General features: G+C 38.6%; 1 protein-coding gene across 5 annotated transcripts in view; it reads left to right on the top strand.

Moving 5' to 3' along the window:
- The window catches only part of PPP2R2A (protein phosphatase 2 regulatory subunit Balpha), a 41481-nt gene extending 18922 nt beyond the window's left edge, over positions 1 to 22559 (top strand). The window contains exons 3-10 of one of the 5 annotated variants that reach the window (XR_012677475.1): positions 11215 to 11312; positions 16320 to 16485; positions 17040 to 17152; positions 17429 to 17606; positions 18541 to 18705; positions 19302 to 19471; positions 19569 to 19972; positions 20296 to 20373. Coding sequence is in view for 4 of the 5 variants with exons in the window: in XM_075174864.1 (XP_075030965.1) it covers positions 11215 to 11312; positions 16320 to 16485; positions 17040 to 17152; positions 17429 to 17606; positions 18541 to 18705; positions 19302 to 19471; positions 20296 to 20387; positions 21726 to 22005 (1262 nt within the window). In the remaining variant the exon portion in view is untranslated. Of the gene's footprint in view, positions 1 to 11214; positions 11313 to 16319; positions 16486 to 17039; positions 17153 to 17428; positions 17607 to 18540; positions 18706 to 19301; positions 19472 to 19568; positions 20388 to 21725 lie in introns of those variants that run through there. The other 4 variants (XM_075174864.1, XM_075174867.1, XM_075174866.1 and 1 more) reach the window with 4 other exon arrangements.

The following is a 22559-nucleotide window of genomic DNA, read 5'->3' as shown; positions in this document are numbered from 1 at the left end:
GTGAGATTATTCACCCGCCTTTCTAAGGTTATTTAAGACGGGTACCAGGAGTGGGTCTGGATTTCTGCCACTTATGCCTCTTATGTTTATGATATTAATAAACTGGTGTCAAATGTCCTGGGAACGGGTGATGCAGGTTGAAAGACCTTTGTTTCGGCCAACAATAGACCTGAATTAGTGTGAATAGGAAAAGCAAATAGGCACTTCCTGTCATATTTTAAGGAATACTTGAGTTTGGGGAAGCATGTGTATTAAGAGATTTAAACTAAATGCTCATCTTTTGCTTTTTCCCCTAGTAAAATGTTCTGTGTGTATGTATGCACACCTATTAGTCTTTCTAAATATGCTTGCAGTACTAATAAAGTAAGGTAGAATCCCATTTGTTTGAATAGATTCTTTAGGGTATTCTTTAAGAGAAAAACTCTAAACCTAGATAATGAAGATCTAAAAAGGGGAATAGTCTTAGTTGTTGCTTTCCTAACCAGGTTTGTACCTCAAGTTAAAACATAGAGGCCTCCTGCAAAGGCTAGAAACTATTTGAATTAAAAATATCTGGGTGGTGCTTCAGACCACCTTGAGGTTCATTTGCCTTTCATAAGGTATTGTAAAAGTCCAGAGCAATGCTATTTGTGGTTTTAAGGCATAGGATGCCTTTAGAGACTCAAGGGAATTCTTGTCAGGTATTAAATAATCCCTTATTATTGAGTTTGAGGTATTTTCAGCTGATCTAGCTTGTGTTGAGTTGGAAAATGGCTCTGTCTTGAACTGGTCATGTCTCCACTTTGCAGTAACTTGCAGATTGCATTATTTGGGTAGTGGTAGTCTTCCAGAGTTGCGGAGGACTGTAAGAAGCTTCACCCCCCCTCAGTTCCAGGATGGGAAGGATCATAGGATAGATCAGCTTAGGTGTATGTGTAAAATACACCCTCAGAGGTCCTAGTAATACGTAGGTGAAGGCAGCTCCCAGAGGACATGGAAACTGTACCGACAGGGCTACAACTAATGTTTCGCTAGTTCCACAGTATGTTAGGTTTTTTACATGAACTAATGCTGGAGCTAGTATCAGTTAAATATGCAGTGCCTAAGTGTGGGCAGCCAAGTCAGCAGTAGTTTTTTGTGGTGTTTGCATCTGGACTGGTCTGTTGTAAATGCATTTAGTTTCCCGCTCCTCTGAATGCGATTAGACTGACTGCTCCTTGCTCTGTTCTCCCAACTAGATGATGTGTACCTTAGGGGCAAGATAGGGTACTGGGAACTCGGTTTGTAGGTTGTGAACTAAAGATACTGCTGTGGTCAATTTATTCTCTTTCCCCTAGTGGAAGAAGGGGATTTGCCTATTGGTTTCCTATGCATGTGTTCTGAAAGGAACTGCAGTAATGTCTTGTCTTAAGGTTTAAAAATAGAAAGTAATTAATCAAGGTGATGAGGGTTAATGATTTCTATGCAGAAACCAAACAGCTTTGCATTTGTTTATATAGAGAGAACATTCTTCTATCTGCTGCTGTTATGAGTTTAATATGAGAGGATTTTTCATAGTAATTTTTGAAGCGCTTTATTAATAACTAATTTAGGGTTAAAAAAACCCCCAAAACTATTTAATTCTCTTATCAGATGAAATGGTTTCAAGGCACCAGTTCAAGACTATTTTCAGCTAACATATAGTAGCCCTATAAGTTTTTTTTCCTTCTGTAGGTTTACAACGAAGCTTGCATAAAGGAATTACAGAATGCAGTGCCAGATTTGGTGAGCAGAAATAAAACCTCTACAGTCAGGTGTAGCCCAGTGGTTACAGTAATTGTGGTACAGATATTGCTTCACCAGTTCCGTGGTGGATCACAGTTTTAAATCAATTTAAGGTGTAAAAGTTCTTTTCCAAAGCTCATGCTAATTTTTAATGTGAATGCTTTAACGCCTTTCACAAAGATCAAACTTTAAAGCAATTTTATGTCATTAAGTGGTAGGAAGCATGGACCAATCCGTTCACATTAGTGTATAACACATCTGTTTTCAGAGTGCTTTGACTTGCTACTGTTTGTCATCTCTGTTTTCTCTATGCCACCACAGGTGTCTTGGAGTCATGTATACTGGAGACTTTGAATTTCCTACTATAGATGGAGACAGGAAGCCAGTGGTCTGAGGTTTAAATCAATTTCCTTTCTCTTCTAGCAATGCCAAATTCTGACCTTGTTTAGGAAACCGTTGTAAGTGTAAGCTTGTGGAGACTCTACATATAGACAGAAATGCACTTAATTGGCATTTTGCTTGTGAGCTTGATAGCCTTTTGCAAGCTTTTGATAGCCTTTGTCTGGAGATGTGGTTGCTCCTGAGCATGCTCCTTGCCCCCGCCCCAGCCAATTTGCTCATATAGCGCCTTCAGTTCGGTCCTAATGAACTCTGTTAGCTTAGCAAAAACCAAACTGCTTAATGTAACTGAAATGTGTTAGGGATCATTCACAAAAGTTTGAGGCGGTGGTAATGTCTGTTGGAGGTGGTGATTATAGTGTTCCCTGTAGTGATTTCTGCTACTTCTGAAAGTTGCTGCTGTTTTAGCATGCTTGTTCGTCGGCCTCTTGCCTGGGTCCAAAAATGGACCATGGGGGAAACTGGTGATAAATTTGATGGTGGGAAACTTGACCTGAATGGAGATGTTGGAGCTTACTAATGTTGGCCCACAAACAGCAGTTGCCCAGTGAGGCACAGCAATTGTTTACCAAACACAAGAATTAAAATATTTAGCATGCTATTCCCTATATAACTTAGGTTGTAATATGGAACATAGAGCATGCTTTCTATGAATTGTGTTTAAATGAAGAAGTTGCTTTGGTATCACGGTTAACTTAAGATCACCTAAAAATTTCTGAATGTGTAAGGACCTGCTTTTCCAGATGACAGGCACTGTATTTTGGTAGATGGTGATTCTGTTCCCTGCTTTACTATTACTTGGTAAAATACTTCATCTGCATATTCATTATTATTCCAATTTGTAAAGGGTTTTGCGAGTCACTTCTGTGTCAATTCTGATCTCTGCAGTTCTAATGCTATCTTCTCACTGTTGCTTTGCAGACAGGAGCAGCTTCTGTTGCATAGGGCAGATGGATTTGGAGTTGTATTCTTCTCTGAGCATTGAGCCTAGTAAAGCTATTTAGGAGAATTACTAGCCTTACATAAAACCAATGGCAACAAGATTAAGGCTGGTATTGCTTTATTATTTCAGCAGGAGGGAATGGAAGTTTGTTGCTCAGTAACTGTTGTGTTTTCTAAGAAGGCTTAACAAAAACAGTTGTTTGCATAAAGTTACAAAACCACAGAATAACGTTTTGAGCTTAGTACTTAAGCTGCATTATCTCTAGACTACGAAGAACACGTTATAAATGCATCTGTAAATTCAAAGCTGTCCTAGTATGCGTATATCCTATGAAATAGTTGTCTTACAATACTGGTTTCTTCCCTTAGCTTGTATTGTTCCTGCTTACATTAAAAAAAGTGACTGAATTCAAGCTCCTACTTCTGAAAACTGGTGATAACAAGAGTTCTTACTCTCATTGCTAGTATGTAGATTTGGTGGCATAAAGTCTAAGAAATGGAGGGAAAGTATGGATTTTTAGGACTGCTTGACAAGGTTTATATTTGGTTATTTTACCTAGGGTGAGTAGTTTACGCAGTGAACTTCAGATGTGAAGTACTACATGTAGTCACTATTTGGAGACTGGTATCTTGTATGTGTATATTATACATAGATGCATATGTAAATAGGACTGGGAGAGTCTCAACATTTAAACACATCTTTACCAAACATTGATACTTTCAGAATAAATGGCGAAAATGATGAGTTCATGATGATCGCATGTTTTTTATTTTCAGCATCGCAGGGCCTGAAGCACTTGGAATGAGCATGGATGCTAGAGAACACTCTATAAATCTTTCTCTCTGTGTGTAGGTTTCCCAGATTGGCACAAGTCAACAAAACCAGCTTAATTACTGTCTGCTGCTTGAACTGCGTCTTAGGCTCCCGCATGTTTGTGTTCCAACACCGGTAGGGCCAGCAGCAGCATGAAGCTAGCTGGCCATCATACAAATTCCACTCCCCTCCCTGTTAACGTGCTTTGTGTGCTCTTTGTGTGCAGCAGTATTGCAGGACTGGTACTTGGGAGAACAAGTAACCATCTGGCTATCGCAGTGCTTCATGGCACACAAGTGAAAATTTTTGCCACAAGGGTAACCCCCTTTCTTTACTTCTGTGTTGCATGTGTTTCATCCTGTCCTCATATTTCTGAGGAATTAAGATATTTTTAATGCCCTCTCTAGTAAAGAAGAGATCTATTTAAAGGACGTCTGGAATGACTCTTGAGAAGTAAATTGAACAGTAGGAATGCCTCATCCCAGCTGCCTTTGGTTTTGTTGCCTAGTCACTTCTGAGAGACGGAATGAATGCAGAGAATCACTTTTGAAAGTGAATGAAGAAAAGGGAAATGAAGTCGATAGTAAAACCGGTCATGGCAACTTTAAAGTATACAGTCCTTGTGTTCCCTTCCCCCTCTGTACATATATAAATTAGGGATGAGGCTGGAATGCAGAGGGTGTTTCCTTCTATACCATCAGCATTAAATAATGCTTGCCATTTTGCTTTCTTACTCTTTCCCTGGTGCGTACAGTTGTGGTATCCTGTGTTGGGAGCTCTCTTCTCTGCAAGCACACATGTATAGTCACTCTTTCTTAATCTTATTTAAACAGTCTTCCTGTTCACTTTGAGATTAACACTTTACTATCTAGCTTCAGATATTTAATACACACTCTTGATAAGTGTGGTAAATCAAAATCATGCATACAATGGAGTGATGTTGGGATGACTCAGACATTCAGAGTGCATTGTGTAGGTTCTTCAAATATTTGAAGCTTTGGAGGAGCTTTTGTTTTCTCACCAGTGTTTTTGGTTGGTTCCCCCCCTCCCCCCCCCCCCCCAGCAATGAAGTAACTCCAAAACAAAATTATTACTGGAAACAAAGTCCAATAAGAAGTCACAATTTTCTGTCATTAGCTGTGACTTCAGCTTGAGTTTTTGGAAGTTGCATCTGTTCAGTAGTCTGAAGCAGGAAGGTTTTGCTTCACCCTGGATTAGAAAGGACTAAACAATTCACAAGTGATTTCCGGACACGTAAGGCCTGCAAGTTCTCCTGGACAGATACTGTTGCTCAGTTTAGAGCTCTTTGAATTTATCTTTAGAGATAATCTAGGAAGAATGGCTCAGGTATGCTCAGTAATTGTGCGTTGAATTCAATTATGTCACTGTCTTTATCCCTCATGTTTATCCATTTCTTTGCTGCTTCCTCCATTTGAGGCTTTTTGAGCTTACTTGGATTTTAATAATAATCCTAAAAGTTGGTTTCTTAATGTTTCCCGTTCCAGACAGTTTCTGAAGTATCCTTGGAATGATCAATTGATGTTTAGCTTGATCAAAATAGCTTATTCTATACTTAAGGCTGGCAAACTAAGGAAGTGGGCTCCACTTCAGTGAATTGTCTTGTTACTCCTTAGGACAGAATTGCCAACCTGTAAGTAATCTGCTCTACATTATGGACGGGATTTGTTTGAGTTGCTCCTTTGGAAAATTCCAGAAATGGTATTTTGAACCACTGGGAAGGTGTATAAACAATGAAGAAGTACAAAAATGCTTTTTAAATACTACAATTCTTTGTTCAGTCCTTGGAAACATCAGGAGATTGCTCCACTTGTGTAAACATACTGATTTACTTGCTCTCTGCTTAGGCAGCAGATCAACGTGATTCCAAAAACTTGCACAAAAACCTTTTAGGTCTGGTGAAATAAAGACGCTCTTTGTTCACTGCCATGATTGACTTGCTGCTGTAGAGTAGTAGGTGACATGTTTTGCCTACCAAGCATGTTTTATAAGCAGAGTTTATATAAAGTTCATGGTACATTAAAATAGATAGCCTCTTCTGTACTAATAAAATAACTTCTATTCTATTATTGGAAACAAATTTAATACAGAATTGCGTTTCAGTTTCACAATGGGCCTTCTGGAACTAAGTCATTGGATTACAGTATTTTTTTGCTTGTTTGGATTGGTAAAGCCGTTTTTATTCCCTTATTCCGTAGACTTGTTGACAGTGGTAAAACTTCAGGACAGCCCTTTCTCTAATATTTCATGATAGTGCATGTGTGGTTCTTGTTCAGCATTCGCTGAAAAGTGTGGAAGGCCCCCAAAGTGTGAAAATTTTTTTTAATATCTGTCACTGAGTTTTTCTTATTTCAAACATGCTTTCCTTTAAAGGGGGGAAAGGCATTTGAGATCTGTTGGATTCTTTTATTCATCTATCTTTGAACAGTGTAATCTGCCTATTTTCATTTGAACTGGTCATCTTTCATAAGTGCACTGGCCCAGCACCTCAGTTTTTCAAACCATCTGTATCCTGCCTGACATGACAGGGGAATTGCTCGAAATAGCAAAAGTTGGTGTAACAAATATTGACTGAAAATTCTGAAATTGTGACTGTTATCTTCAGAAGCCCACTAGGAAACAAGTTAGGTTTGTGTTGAGTGGCTGTTCTCTTGTGAGATGATTAATCAGCAGAGGTGTGTGTCTGCCACCAGTAAAGAATTGCTTGGGAGCTTCTGGTATGTCTCCCTTTCACATGGTGAACTGCAAACAGGTTATTGAAGCATTACCAAAACTTTGAGATAAATGTCTTTCCCCCTTGTCCCATTCTCTGGCAAAGCTAGAGACCTTGTTTTGATTCCTTCTTGTTCTTCAGCATCCTGTCTCCATGTCTACCATGGGAAAAGCTAGTCTTGCCTGAATCTAGTGAAGATAAGTGTCCAGACCTTGCAGTGGTTTTGATTTCTACTGGAGCACTTAAAGTGAAGATGTATCATTGAAGCAATACATAAAAAGCTTCGAGCAGGTTGTGAAAAATAAAGATCACGTGCAGAAGAAAAAGCAACCTTGACGGCAGTTGCAAAAAACTGTTTTGTAGCTGCTGTAACAGGGAGAACTGTCAGGAGGTTTTGAGGACTCCTGGGAAAGCAGACTGGGCCCTGTTGGCATGTGCTGGTAGGTCAGGAACCAGAAGCCTCTCTCTACAGTTCGGAGGGATTTTTAAGATTGCTGGTTTGGTTTGACTGTAGTGTGTTTTGTTTCTTTGAGCTAGGGATACAACTGTACAGTAGTTCTGTGTTTGATTATAGCATTTCACTCAACCTGCTGCAAAACGTTTTCCCTCGGTGATGTACGTGCGCAACAACAGTAAATGGACTTCAGGTTGTGTAAGTGATTCCTCCCCGCCCCTTTGCTTTTAGATCACTGAAAACCACTACTTGGAAGTGTTTAGTAGTCTCAGAAGTGTTTCTACAGTGTTAACAAGAAGTGTCTATGAAGAGATATTTAAGGGGAACTAAAGGACAACCATATACATCTGTGCCAAGAAGTACTTTCAAAAACTATAGTAACCTCTGAGCTGTCTATCCCAAGTTATGCAAGAGGGAGAAACTTAGTACAGGTATTGCGAGTATGCTGTAGGAATGTAGATATACGTTTCTGTCCGGTTTTTTGCTTTTGTCAGAATGATGTCTTCATCTTGTGTGTTTGATGTAGCCCTGTAATGTTTTAAAATCTCAGCACTTGAAATATCACACTTCATCTTGATGTCAAAGATGTCTCAAGATGCTTGGGGGGAGGAGCGAGACAAATCTGATCTCTCAAGGCATGGGTAACTTTGTGGAAGTCTGTTAACACATAATGCTATCTAACTGTATCCTGTGAGGGGTATGCTTATCAGATAAGGTTTTGGTGGTTATTTATCTCTGACACTGGTGCTTGAAGAGGAGGGCATTGAAATTAATTCAGCAGTAAACAATAGAATGCATCGTATTTCCAAAAGCTATTGGTGCTGGTGACAACATCTGCTTCTCCCTCAGATACCCCTCCCTGGTGCTCTTTGCATACAGAAGGGATCATTTACAAGCTTCTGGACAGGGAGAGCAGCCCTCTGTGTTTGCAAGACTCCCACCTAGGGACTGTAGCAAAAATAGCATGCACAAAAGGGAGGAGGCAGAGAGAAGGCAACGCATTCTGTGGATGCTCTTTTGCCCGTTGCAGCGCTGAAGGACTAAAATAACCCTACATGTAACTATCATGGGAATTATAGTTACCATTTGAAAAGAAAAGGATAACATTGATTTATTTGGCAAGGAGGGTGTTAATACAGATGAAAATACACAAGCGAATCAGTGCACTGCGGAGGATGAAATGCTTCCCCTGTCAATTCGCAAACGCTATTACATCCGCCCAGTTCAACACCAGTGCCTTGATGTCTGTCTCTTTCTTTGACCAAGGTATGGGAATACAGTATTGTTAATGGTGAGTTACTGGATTTAAAATGTATGATTGGTTGCTTTGCTCTCCAGTACTGATTTTTGTCTAAAATATGCATCTCAGCCCTGTTTTGGGACTAGTTAAGCAGAAATAATTTTTCTGCCTACTTCTTTAGCATGTTTGTTTTGTCCTTGGAAAGGGAACAGCACAAAATTACAGTCTGGAATGCATTTCAGATTCTATAGATGTAGCTTTTGTTTAAAATCTAATTAATAATTTTCTGTTGTGATTGCTGCTAAGGAATGTATTTTGTTTCTACTTTAAAATTGATCCAAGTACTTGAAAATAGCTTTTGCATAGTGTTGGTCAGACACTGGAGAGTTCCGAGTACCTTGTCACCACTGACTGAGGCTGCTGGACTTTTTGGTGGTGTTGGGGATGTTAGTACTGAAAGTTTGTTCACACAGTTGAGCCTATAGACAAAGCAGGACTTGTATCAGCTTGGAGATGACTGATACCAAGCTTTGGATGATCTTGAAAGTTGAAATAAATGCAAAAAGTGAGAATGTCTAGAATTGTTACAGAAAAGTGGTTAGCTTTCTGCTATATATGAGACTTGTATAATTAAATACAATACATATTACATCAGTGGACCTAAGAAAATGGAGCTTTTATCCCTTAGTTTAAGGCTTTTTTGGCTGTTGTTGCTGCCTATTCTAATGACAAGGCTTCAAGCCTAAGGCTTTTGACATTGTAAGACTTTTCCATGACTTTCACCAAATAAGTACTATGATGAATTTATCCATCTATTCTTAGATGGATATATCAGATTTTTAAGGCAAATTTTTCTTTGCTGTTCTCTTTCCACATACATGCACGCATTTGGATCTGCCGATAACTTGCTATATCGTCTTCTCTGTTTTAAGACTGGCTTAGCTTGCAGTGTTAAATCTCTCAATGTTTTTCAAAAAAGTAATTATTCTGTATACTTCTCACTATTGAGAGGTGAGTTGTCTTGTTTTTCTTCAATTAATTGATAACTTCCTTAAGCTCTTCTCCTATCAGAGGATTACAACAACGTGGTTTGCATTGTATGGTATAGTCAAAATTAGATTGCCTGGTTTGCACTTCGCTCTTTCTGCATACTGGATTTGATTAATTGTATGTTATCTTTATGCCCTGTTCACCTGTGAAAGGTACATACTGAATGCCATATCTTCACCTGAATGGTATGCAGTCTTAAGACTTATAGATGTGAGATAAATCACTTCATCTTGTTCACAAATACGTGAATGAATGGCTAAAGTAACCGTTACCTTCCAAGGGGAAAAAAAAATTATTTGCACTCAAATCAAGGTTTTTCTATGTGTGATCTGGATCCTGGTTTATCTACATACAAGCTTACGTCATATTTATGTCCTTTACACAGTGTTCTGCAGAAATTTCAGCCTGTTTGTGTTTCAGCAGTGCCAGATAATCATGGCAAGGGAGGTTGGTGGAGATGGAATAATCTTGTGTTTATCCTTTGTTACATGGCAGTTTATGCTGTATATTAGAAAACACAACTGAGCTGTATATACCCATTCGTGCCAAGAATCTGACTCTGCATCTTTTGCCTCTGTTTGAGGATTTTTGCAGCTGAGTTTGGCCTGCTTGTCTAGGCTGTCTTTGCGTTGTGCAGTTTTCAGACAGATACACTGCATGCTTGTAGCTGCTCTGTAATGCAGTTATTAAAGAACAGCTTGCTAATGTCCTCAGAGGCCACCGCCCATGTGTTTGGGACAACCTGAGAATGACGTAAGTTTCATTTTGGTATTAAAATGAATAAGAGGAAAATCCTGCATGTTTCACTTCTTCAAAAAGAAACAACCCTGTTGCTGTCTATGGTAAGATAGCTTCCGTGATACGCTGCACAATAGTGTCTGTTTAAATTCAGACTGAGTATCTTTTGTTCAGCAGTAGCTTTCAGTCTGTAGAGCAGGTACCAGACCCGTTTTAACTCTAAAACAGAGAATGAAGAAACCATCCAACAGAAAATGTGGATATATAGTTTATCTACATTAGAGTGATGTGAAAGCGAAATAGCCTGAAGACTTGCATATGTAAAAATCTTAGGTACTGTCTTCTGCAGAAAATTAGATTTATGTAGTTGTATTGCAATTTGAAGTTGGCGTTCACAGAATGATTTGGCTTCTGATTCTATTATTTGAAAGAATGAGGGGCACTTGTGCATTTGAAAATGTGAACTGGTGTGCTTGAGCTTAAGTTGTAATTTGTCCTCTTTTTTTCTGTATAAACAGGTCAATTTGATACTAGGCATGACTGGTTTTTTGTCTACGTCTATTCATAATTTAATTTTAGCACTCCATATAAAATAACTTGTGGTAATGTAAACCTTCCTCATCCAGAAAACATACTCAAGGTTTTTTGGGACAGTCTGTTGAACTTTTTTCTTAGTTTTCTGTAGCTGTTTTTGTTCCACATCCTTGCATTCCTTAGACACTGATGTCTGAACATCTCCACCCTAATATGTTTTGCCCTTAAGTTGTCAAATGTGTACAGAGTCCTAAAAAAAAAAAAAAAAGGCAGTCATGACAGAAAAACATTTCTAAGAAGTGACAATATACAACCTGTAAAAACAATTTAGTGCACAACACTGACCTTGTAACTGGCATGGTGAACTAGTAACGGGTTTTCAAATGTATAGCTTTAAAAAAATTACTTCTATATTTTTGAAGAAATCTCTGCTTGTATTTTACGACTTAAGTATACGTAAACTGAGTTGAAGTATGCATTTTCGTTTTTACTTATAATCGTAGCTTTCTTGGCCACGTAGTACTTGGAAGAATTATTAACTTGTGGGGTTTATTTTTGTTCCTATGCAGCGGATATAATTTCTACAGTAGAATTTAACCATTCTGGAGAGTTGTTAGCAACAGGAGACAAAGGAGGTAGAGTTGTCATCTTTCAACAGGAGCAGGAGGTGAGTGCTACCTACTTAAGTATATTTAATGTTCTCCTCTGTTCCCATTCATTCTCTTTTTAAAGAAAAGGAGCATACTTTTATAAAAAGCTTGTGTAATGTTTAAAATAATGAAATTTTAGCGTGAAGAAATTATTGGGAACTTTGTGACTCTGTTAGAAATTAATTTAAAGATTCTGGGCTTCAGCTGTGGTCTAAAGAGTGTTTAAAGTGAAAACAAAAAGCGGGGGTAGGACACAAAAAGACCTTGGGGAAGCTGAAGTTGGTCGTTTTACAATGACTCTATTTGGCTGTGTTTATTATTTCATATTTCACTGTAGTTGGGGAAATAAAAGTTGCCCTTAAGTGAGTATGTAACTGTGACCTAAGATGTCCTTTTCCATTTTGATATCAATCAGGTAAAATATTGATACTGTCAATATTGATTCCTTAAAAAGATCTAGGGTTTTCTGTTAGTGAAAATGTATCACATGAAAGTCTCGGTGCTAGAGGGAATTCTCTTTTCAAACTACAGGGCTACGTCCCTCATGCTGCTTTTGAACTGGAGCTGTGGCTTTTCTTCATGTCTGCAGTAGTTTTGCTTGCATTTGAAGTTAGCATTCAGACTGACTAGCTGCTTTGTCTTTTATGCAGAACAGTATTTGTTGGTAGTTTTATTTAGTATATAATTTAAAGTGTGGCAGTGGATAACATCGAAGGGAAGTAACTTCCACTGTAGTGGAGGCAAAGCTTGTAAACATCGATGCCTTGACAAATTGTTTTTCCCCACAGAAGGTATGTTTGTGGGTGGGTCTGCTGCATCACTGTTTCTCAATATAAACAAAGTTTGAATTGCTGCACTCAATGTATTTACTTTTAATTTTATGCTGTAAATATACTGATTACAGCTTTTTGTCCCCCATGAGGTCTGCTTTCTCTGATGCATCCCATCTCTGCATCAGGCACAGAATTCCTCCATCTCTTCTTTTAGAGTGTAAGCTTGTTTCTTTACACATGTGCTTAGCTAGCTTTCAGGTGTTTACCCTTTTATGCAAGCACTGTATTTGCCTAAAACCTGAGTTAGAAAACAGTGTCCAGTACAATAGGTTTATTTCTATTTCTCAGCAAAATAATACAAAATCTATTGCTTTATTATCTCGTTTGGTCTTCAGAGGATAAAACGGGTCACTGTCTATGCTGGTCTCTTTAGATGACTCTAATACTGGAAGCTGGTGTGTCTGTATTAAAATAAGCAATCAATACTAGTATTTGCATATGAGCAATAGCAAAGCTTATTACTAATCTACCTGATAACCAAAGCAATCTGGTTTTATCAGTAGAGATTACTAAATATTTTCTGATACTTTTATTTTTGTGTGACACTTCACAATGTAAGCTTAAAGTTAGATTTTCTAGTTTTGTAAGCTGTTTTATGCAGTGAGTACCTTAGCTGATACTAAAATCAGAGAAGAGAACTGAATCTACTTGGTTCTCTTGTGTGTGAACAAAAGATGCAAATTCAAGGAGAATTAAAGGTTTGATCTTGTGAAGTCTGTTTTAAGTTTCATATTAGTCTCAGAACATTACAAGATAACTGCAGTGCCAAAGTGAATTAGGACAGCTTCCTGTTGTTATGAAAACTAATACAACTTAAGTCACCAAAGGATTTTAAAAACAATTATTAAAAAAAAAAAACAACCAGCAAACCCCCACCCTCAAACAATCATCACAACAAAACCCCTTCCCCAATACCCATTAGGTTATAGTAGCAAGGGTATCTTTTCATTTTATACTTGTTCTTTTGGTCTTGCAGAATTCTACAGACAGATCTTCTAATGCCAGGAAAGGGCCTCTGCTCCCATGTTAAAGGTGGGAAAGCTGAGATGGAGTGCTTGATTTTTAACTAAGGCTGTGGTTAGAAGTTGACTTGGTTAGAATTTATTTCAGGGAGAGGATAATCTCACTGCCTAGAAAAGTCACGCTGCTACTTAGAATAGAATCATAGAATAATTTAGGTTGGAAAAGACCTTTAAGATCATTGAGTCAACCGTAAACCTAACACTGCCAGGTCCACCACTAAACCATGTCCCTAAGCACCACATCTGCACATCTTTTAAATACCTCCAGGCATGGGGACTCCACCGCTTCCCTGGGCAGCCTGTTCCAAGGCTTGACCACCCTTTCGGTGAAGAAATTTTTCCTAGTGTCCAATCTAAACCTCCCCCGGCACAGCTTGAGGCTGTTTCCTCTCGTCCTATTGCTGTTACTTGGGAGAAGAGACGGACCCCCACCTCACTACAACCTCCTGCCAGGTAGTTGTAGAGAGTGTATTTCTTCCCTTAGCGTTTCGTTCAATTTCAATTCTAAAAATCCTAAACCGTAGGAACTCCACGGTTCCCAGAGAAGTTGCTTTCTGCTGGTGGGCAGTTCGAGTGCAGGACCCTCTCTTTACGAGTGAACCGCCGCGGTCAGTTGGTGCCACCTAGTGGGGTGTGCCCGACTGAAGAGCCTCTTCCCACGTGTCTTTGGCTGGAGCCCGAGATGTGCATAGTGTGTAGAGTATCCTTACTGTACTCTTGCTGTGGTTTCGGGCACAAACTCTTGGGGTGTTTTGTTGGGGTTTTTGTTGTTGTTTTTTTGTTTGGTTTTTTTTTTTTAGCTCTGAGTTTTAGCTTGCATTCTTTAAGAATCCTTTAATGTAGCTTAAAGCTTAAATAGCTAATTGCCTGTTCTCAAGTGAATTGTCTTTAAATGACTACTTTTGTTTTCGATGCGTAAGCCGTGGCTCACATCCTTATGATCTGTGAATCTAGGTATAGTAAGAACTACCTGGGTTATCAGATTAAGTTGCACAGAATTGGTTTTGGCATACTTCTACTCCTCGGTGTTTAGGGGATGAACAGTGGGGATTGGATTCCCTAATGCATTAGTACTTAGTTATGCCATGTGCACGACTGTCTAGAGCAATTTTTATATGTAAGAGTATCTAAAAGACAATTGTTTAAGTATTTTTGGTTGGATTTATGTACCACCTTCTATCACACTGCATTCCAGAGTGCTTTACAGACCTTCCAGACAGGAAGAAAAACACTAAAACACAAATGCTCTGTATAGAGTTCTACAAGCTTGTGTAACTTTACCCACTGCCAAAATGCTGCCACCTCTGGGTTGGAACGTGGCAGCCCTTCTGCAATGTGAAGCAAGTGACATTACCGAGGTACCAGGCAGGAAATGAATACTGTATCTAATTGAAACTGAAGGAGGAATTTGCGTAGGCAGCCTGTAATTACCTAAATTGGAATTTAACGTAAGGCACTGGAGCCAACACCTCTTCTTGCTTTGCTTTTTTTTTTTTTTGGAGTGCCATGAGATGGTCTGATGGTTTAAATTTTGCTTTTATCCCAAGGATGGATCTCACATATTACTGGTTTTACGTATTATTCTAGTCCTGTAGAGTTTTACTAGAATACGCAAGAAGTATATTTGAGACTCAATCGTTTTGGTAGGTATGGAATTGAAGGAAAGTTCCCTGAATCATGACCAGTATTTCCTAAAGCACAATAGATTTACTTTAGAAGTCGCCTCTTCTATGCAATGACCCTGTTTAACTTGTTCGGTCTAACTGAAACTTAGAACAAAGTTCCTTCCGTTCTCTAGGGTGGGAAAGCCAGTGTAATTGATAGGTGTGGTACAATATTCTAGTGCCAAATTTTATTTCTAAGTATTTTGTTCACTTTTCCCTCCCCCACAGCCTATTGTAAAATGTAAGAATTCCTGCCAGCTATTAATGTAAGGGTATGAAGCAAGAGAAAATGGTGTAAGGAATGTAACAAATGTGGGCTAGCAAGGATCATATCAAGAAGTATGTTTTAGTGAGGTATATTAAGGGATGAGATGAACGGATGGACATGAGACACAAGAGAAGGAAGGAGCAAAGTCCCTAGTCCCTAGTCAAGTCACAGGAAAGGCATCTGATGGTGCAACCTCTTGAAGTGGGTGGAACAGGAATATATCACAAAATTAAGCTTGAATTAATTTCAGATACATCTAGTGAGCACCATTTCAGAAATGGTTCCAGTTTTCTGTCACCTTACCCATTGGAGGGAATTTAAGGTTCAGTCCATGCAGTGCAATATGAGTGCTAGGAAGCCACTGCCTAAAACATAGCTTTTGGAAAGAGGCAAGTTTGGAGGTTTTTTTTGTTTTCCAAACAGTTCATCCCTAACAGGCTAACTGCAGGTGTGGCTTTTAATGTCAAAGATGTATTCAGCAGAGGTGTTAAGCTTTTTTCCCCTCATCTCCAGAATGAGGAAAAAAAAGCTGCTTAAGCAGTTCAGAAGGTCTCGGGGAATGTGGAGATTACAAACCAGAAGAGTGGAGCTGCTTGTATAAAGTTAGGGGTGACATGTAGGATTTCCATAGTGCGCCTAGCAAGCCGAACGTACCCACAGAGTACATTTGCCATACGTGTGGCTGTGTAGTTCTCTTGGGGAATATTCTCCTTAAAAAAACAAAAGTAGAAAAATTAAAGATGAGAGAATGATGAAGATTTTTGAGTTTTTTAAAAAAAGAAAACTGAAGATGCCTAGAATGTTTAGGCAAAATGTTAGTTTGTAAGTTCAGCTGCTTGGAATTAGTATGAGAACTTGCTGGAGTTATTATTCATGTGGCTGAGGGGAGTTTCTGGAAACTTCAGGAATCAAAAGCTGCTGCAATAACTGTCTCTTCTCTGATGCTTTCTTAGCCAAAATAGTAGAAACTCTAATCAAGTTCTTGCAAAAGAGATGATCCTCATTTCGTCTGTTCTGCAGGCTCATTAAAATAAGGCAAGTTGTACACCAAAGGATACTCGCGGCAAATCTGGCATAAGCAACAATAGAGTGTAGAAGTCTTAACCTATTCTTATGCTAATTAGCAGTCTGCCTATATGTTTTGCTGCATAAATATCTAGTTCTGGCTTCTGCCCGCAGCCTTGAAAAGCATTCTGTACATTGCATGCATATCTTGATCATGTAATTCTCTTTTTAGAACAAAACCCAGTCTCACAGTAGGGGAGAATACAATGTTTACAGTACCTTTCAAAGCCATGAACCAGAGTTTGACTACTTGAAAAGTTTAGAAATTGAAGAGAAGATCAACAAAATTAGGTGGTTACCCCAGAAAAATGCTGCTCAGTTTTTATTGTCTACAAACGGTAAGTTATGACTTAATAGTTAATTTTGCACAGAAACCTGTTGTTACATAGGTTCGCTATTAGGATTGTCTAATCCTCTTCACTTTCAAAAGGCTGGAAGCAAGTTGGTTTTAAATGCAAGTATCTAGGGATGTGGCTACACAGGAGTTATGCTGTTAACTCTACTGCTGCTCTGGCTTAACTGGATACAGAAGCCCCACAGCATGGGGTGGTATGTTAGTCATTTCTGATTTGGTGGCTTTATAGCAAAGGGGCTTAGCTAAGCTGTCATTCAGTATGTGTATAACTAACTGTGCGAGAGCTTATATTAGTCATTCATAACAATCCTGATTCTAACTGAAACTTGCTGTAACTTTTATAAAAAGAACAAACTGTGGAGGAGGCCTTTTAATGCTTTTTATCTTATCTTGTTTTCTCCAAGCAGTATTTTTGTCTTTTTTGGTACACGTAGGTGGTCTTGTCTTGTTTGAAGGCTTCACGTTGAAGTGCATCAACTGTGAAGACTAGTATCTTTGCTAGAGCTTTGGTTTGAAACTGTGGCTGTTTCATTTCAGATAAAACAATAAAGTTATGGAAAATCAGTGAAAGGGACAAAAGACCAGAGGGTTATAATTTAAAGGAAGAAGATGGACGGTATAGGGATCCTACGACAGTTACAACACTACGGGTGAGTAGTTCACTCTCTGTGAATTAGCCACGTTCAAGTGATTTCTCCTCTCCCTGACGCCCCAGCACACAGATTAGCCTGTGGTTCATTGACCAACTGCCCCATCAGATTATTAACTTCACATTTTTCTGTGATGCCAGTTGGCAGACACATTTACTCCTAAGGTGATTTTGAGATACTTTAATCGGCTTGGTGTATTGAAGGACTGTGATTATGAGTGCTAATGTGTTTGTAGTACATTTGCGTCTCAAACTTCCATTGCTTTGTATTTTGCAGGTGCCAGTATTCAGGCCCATGGACCTCATGGTTGAAGCTAGTCCACGAAGAATATTTGCCAATGCTCACACGTATCACATCAATTCCATCTCCATTAATAGCGATTATGAAACGTACTTATCTGCAGATGACTTGCGGATTAACCTGTGGCACCTAGAAATTACAGACAGAAGTTTTAGTATCTTTTTTGCATTGTTTTGTATAATGGGAACAGCTTGGCTACAACAAAACTGTTGGATTTTTATTTCTTTTCGTGAAAAGCTTTTGTATAGCATGTTTCTCCATTTCCTGGTTATTTCTGCCTAGTAGTTGTAATGACTTTTACTTCTGGAGAGGTAGCTCAGCATGAACAATATAAGGAGAACTAGTCATTTGCATGGTGAAAAACAGACTCTTTTAAAGCAGAAAAAACCTTAAGGTTTCAAGTTAGATGAGCAGTTCTGGAAGGCAGCATTACAGTAAACGATCTCGTGAAAATTTTCTTGACTTGCAGTAGGAAGCAAGTCAGAGGAGTACCATCCTTGTCTCAACAATGTTTATTCTTTTTTACCTTCTAACCTAACCGTCGGCCCCTCTCGCCTGTGCACCTACAAATGTTGCAGGCAGTAGGATCACAGGAGTATGTATGCAGTCCCATTGCTGGGAGCAGAGATTTATGGACAAATCAGCAGGATCCTGAGCAGAAATCTCACATGCCTTCTTTACAATGTAATAGTGTAATTAGAATTTAAGCAAAATAAAGTTCTGTGTGACATATATGTAGTGTAGAATTAATTACTGCTGAAGTGGAGCAAAAAATTAAGCAGGCTTTTGCTGTTACAAGGATTAACTTCAAACTGATATAGAATGCAACGTTACGGTCTTGCTTTCTAGACAAATTGTGGGACTTAATTTTCACTTTTATCCAGTTTGTGACTGGGTCCCACAGTCTTTGGCATGGAAGTCTTGTCCTGCTTCCAAATTTCAAGCATTATTTTGGTCTTATTGGCTTGTTTTAATTCTGTTTGGTTGTTTCAGATATACTTTGGTGAATTGAGGAAGCATTGCTGAATACATTTAAAGCTGAAAAACGTTATGAAAACTGGAGAAAATTTCTTAACAAAATGCCATAGATATTGTAGATATTAAGCCTGCCAACATGGAAGAGCTCACAGAGGTGATAACAGCTGCAGAGTTCCACCCAAACAGCTGTAATACATTTGTATACAGCAGCAGTAAAGGAACGATTCGTCTCTGTGATATGAGAGCATCAGCACTCTGTGACAGACATTCAAAATGTAAGTTCTGTCCTGCATTGTTTATTGTCTTTTTGTGGAATATCTTGCTGTTAGATGAAATTAGATTCTTACTCTCAGTAAGAATCTATTGAACACTGAAGTGTGTGTGTGTATATATTTGTATTGGATTTCTGTAGTATATTGAATAGATATAAACCCTAAAATCTAATTCAATCTTAGTTAGATTCATATTTTGCCAGAGTAAAAGTAGTGAATAAAATTATTAGCAGCTGAAGCTGGGGAGTCTGCCTAGACAATAGGACTAGGAATGGCTTTCTGCAGACTTCAGGAGGTCAAATACTAGTTGAGTTTGGTCTGTAATTGATGCTTGATATCTTACATATGTGAATGAAGACTCTGAATATTAGTGAGTAGTTCACTTACTTAGAAGTTGACATTGCCTTGCTATGAAAATAAAATATTACAGAGTATGGCAATTGTATTATAAGGCTTTCTTCTTGAAAGTTATTGTATATAATGCAGGCAAGCCCAATGCGGCAAGCTTACTGAGAAAATGTTAACCTAATTTGGGTGTATCTTGTTCTGGAAGAGACATAAACTTACCTGTTGAAATGCCTATCTTTATTTTTATACAGTGTTTGAAGAACCAGAAGATCCTAGCAACAGATCATTTTTCTCTGAAATCATCTCTTCCATATCTGATGTCAAATTTAGCCATAGTGGTCGATATATGATGACTAGAGATTACCTGTCAGTGAAGATCTGGGATTTAAATATGGAAAATAGACCTGTGGAAACATACCAGGTATTCGGTGAAGATGATGTAGGCTAGAAATTAAAACCTTGAAGGATGCTGAGTCTTACTAATAGTCTTGATGTGGCAGTTAAATTTTTGTCTATAGATCGCCATGTCCAGGCAAAGCATCAATGAGATTTGTGGGTTCCACACACGTGCTAAAGGATCTTGCTATTTGCAGGCTGATTGCAGAACCCAAAACCCTGTTTGGGTATGAAAAAGCCTCCCTCTTACACAATGGAAATGTGGAAAGGTAATCTTCAGCCATGAGATAGCACATCTCTCTTAAGAGTCTTCAGTTGACTTTATATTCTCCTGTTCTTTCCTGGAGAAAATAGGAGGTAAAACATTTCCTTTACAGAAAATGTTTTTTAGCTGGCACTGAAAATTGCTGTGGTGTTTTCTTTATAAGAAAAATTGTGAAGAGATCCTCTTCATCATACATAGGAGGAAGATCAGTGACCAAAGCATCGTTTTTAGAAAGAAGCAAAGTCTGATAAATCCTTTCAGGTATCTAAAAGGGTAGTGAGGGTATGACAGACGCTCAGAGAGGGAAAGCATTATGCAGAATTGCCAAGTTTTGGGAGATGTCTCTTTCCCCACCCTGAGTGACTTGCTACTATTTGAAATCTCTGTAGAGCAGAATATGTTAATTCACGCATCTGTTCCTTTTGTTCTTTATCCATACAGTCAGAGGAGGGAGCTGTGTGTGCTCCTGTGAATAGGGTGTAAACACTAGATACTAATTACTTTTGGAACAGAATTTATGAAGGTTATTTTACAGGTGTGCAAGTTCACTATTCATTTAGTTTATCTAACTAATTTTTTTCCAGGTGCACGAATACCTCAGAAGTAAACTTTGTTCACTGTATGAGAATGATTGCATTTTTGACAAATTTGAATGCTGTTGGAATGGATCGGACAGGCAAGTTTTTCTTCTCTATATGTACTTAAGACCTTTCCAAGTTATTCTTAAAACAAGCAACTTGAAGCATGGCCTCAAATATCTGTCTGGTTTTATTCATGGACTGGCTTGGGTAATATTTTAGTACTTCAGTAGACTTTAACGTATGTTATATTAGCTCTTAACCCGTGATGATGTAGTGTAGGATTATAGAGAATTGCCTTAGTGTACTAAAGAGATGTAGAATTTGACTAGAAATTGAGTTTTGTCACTTCACCAGAATGAAATATTGATCAAATATTCCAGCTGCTTAAACTGGAGAGATGGTTGAAGCAGTAAGATTAAAGATGGTTTTCTGCAAACTTTAACTGGTGAAATACTGCCAATACCCTCATCCACTAGGTTTATTATCCCTAGTGTTTATCTTGGGGGGGGGGAGAGGGCTGGGGTTTTTTTTCTGTCATCTGTTATGATCCAATTTTGGAATGGTTTGTATGGGAACAAGGCCCATGTACTCAAAGCCTGTTCTCTGATTGATGCTCTAACTGTAAGAACCTACAACAGAGCTCAGGGTTGGGGAACCTGGGTGCGTGTTCTCTATTTAAGCTGCCTTGTCAAAAGATAGAACACTTGGGAAAAACCTTCTAGGAATTTTCGTTCTTAAAATAAGTTGTCAAGTTTGCCTTGCTCAGGCATTGTTGACTAGCCAATAATACCATTTAAGACAGCTATCGCTTTTGTGTTAATCATGTCATTAACTGCTTATTTGCTAGATCTAAATCAGCCCATTGTATCCCTATCAGTATTGTCATACATAGCTTTTTTTTTTTTAAACTCAGTATCTGTATGTTCAAATATTTTTTTGAGGCAAAGGAAAGGACAGGGTGTATTTATCTTAGTAAGTGTATTTGTCTAAGTGTATTTCTAAGTGTGTTTGTCTTACTGAAAAGCTGATACAGAATAAGGATCTTTTATAAGGTATTATCACAAACTAGGTATGTTAGTACCTAAATTCATGCAACTTGTGTGTAATTAAAATTACGTGGCTAAAAATCCGATGTATTTGGCTTTCATTAGATTACTTCCCCATGTGTGCATGAGAAGCAAACTGAATGATGACACTCGAATTGAAGTGCTTAGATAACAAAGTGTGTACCTTTAAAAGGTCCAGTTAAGGAAAAAGATACCTTTTTTTAAAATCTGTAAAACATTCAGATGCCTTTGGATTGTGGAAGGTCTGGGCAAGGATGCTGCTTTCTGCTTATATAAGGCATGATCTTAGTTGGGACCCTGACGTTTCATAAAAGGAGAGGTTATTTTCAACTGAACTGTTACTGTCTTCCTTCCCCCTCTCTGCAGCATTGTCATGACGGGATCTTACAACAACTTCTTCAGAATGTTTGACAGAAACACAAAGCGAGACATCACCTTAGAGGCATCCCGGGAAAACAATAAACCCCGTACCGTTTTGAAGCCACGTAAAGTATGCGCAAGTGGTAAGCGAAAGAAGGATGAAATTAGTGTTGACAGCCTAGACTTCAACAAGAAGATTTTACACACAGCCTGGCATCCTAAGGAAAACATCATTGCTGTAGCTACTACAAACAACTTGTATATATTTCAAGACAAAATGAATTAGGGTTGGCATTCCTAACTGAAGAGTCCACTTCCTGCATAGTTGAAATAGTTGAATCTAGCATTTGTACCTGTAAACGAAAGAGAATGAGAGGTCCATTATGGCACCCCTTTCCAGTGTTTAAAAATGTGCCATATGACAACACACTTCTATAGCTACATGGAGAAAGCTCTGTTGATCCGTCACTGCGTTCTTCTCCATGTCTGCTAGCCATTTAGGTGAGGATAGGGCACTTTTTAATTTAAATGACTACTTGCACCATCTTGCCTAATGGACTAGATTGGACTGTATCAACATCGGTTTACTCCACTTTTTATGCCTTCCATTGTGATGACGTCAAACACAGGGAAAGCCTTCAATCATGCTATGGGATTTAATTGTGTAACCTCATTACTGTATCATTCGTGGCCCCCTTTTTTTATTAAATACAGCTCATTCTTGCTGTGGCTTGTAGCATTCCTCCTCCTTCTGGCCTCCTGGACTCCCCCTTTCCCTTTCATCCCCCTCCACCTAGCCTTGGTGGTGGTGTATAGAAAAAAAAAAAACAACAAAATAAA

Source organism: Calonectris borealis, chromosome 27 (genome assembly GCF_964195595.1).
Source record: "Calonectris borealis chromosome 27, bCalBor7.hap1.2, whole genome shotgun sequence".
Taxonomy (NCBI): domain Eukaryota; kingdom Metazoa; phylum Chordata; class Aves; order Procellariiformes; family Procellariidae; genus Calonectris; species Calonectris borealis.
This window is presented reverse-complemented; position numbering and strand designations above follow the sequence as displayed.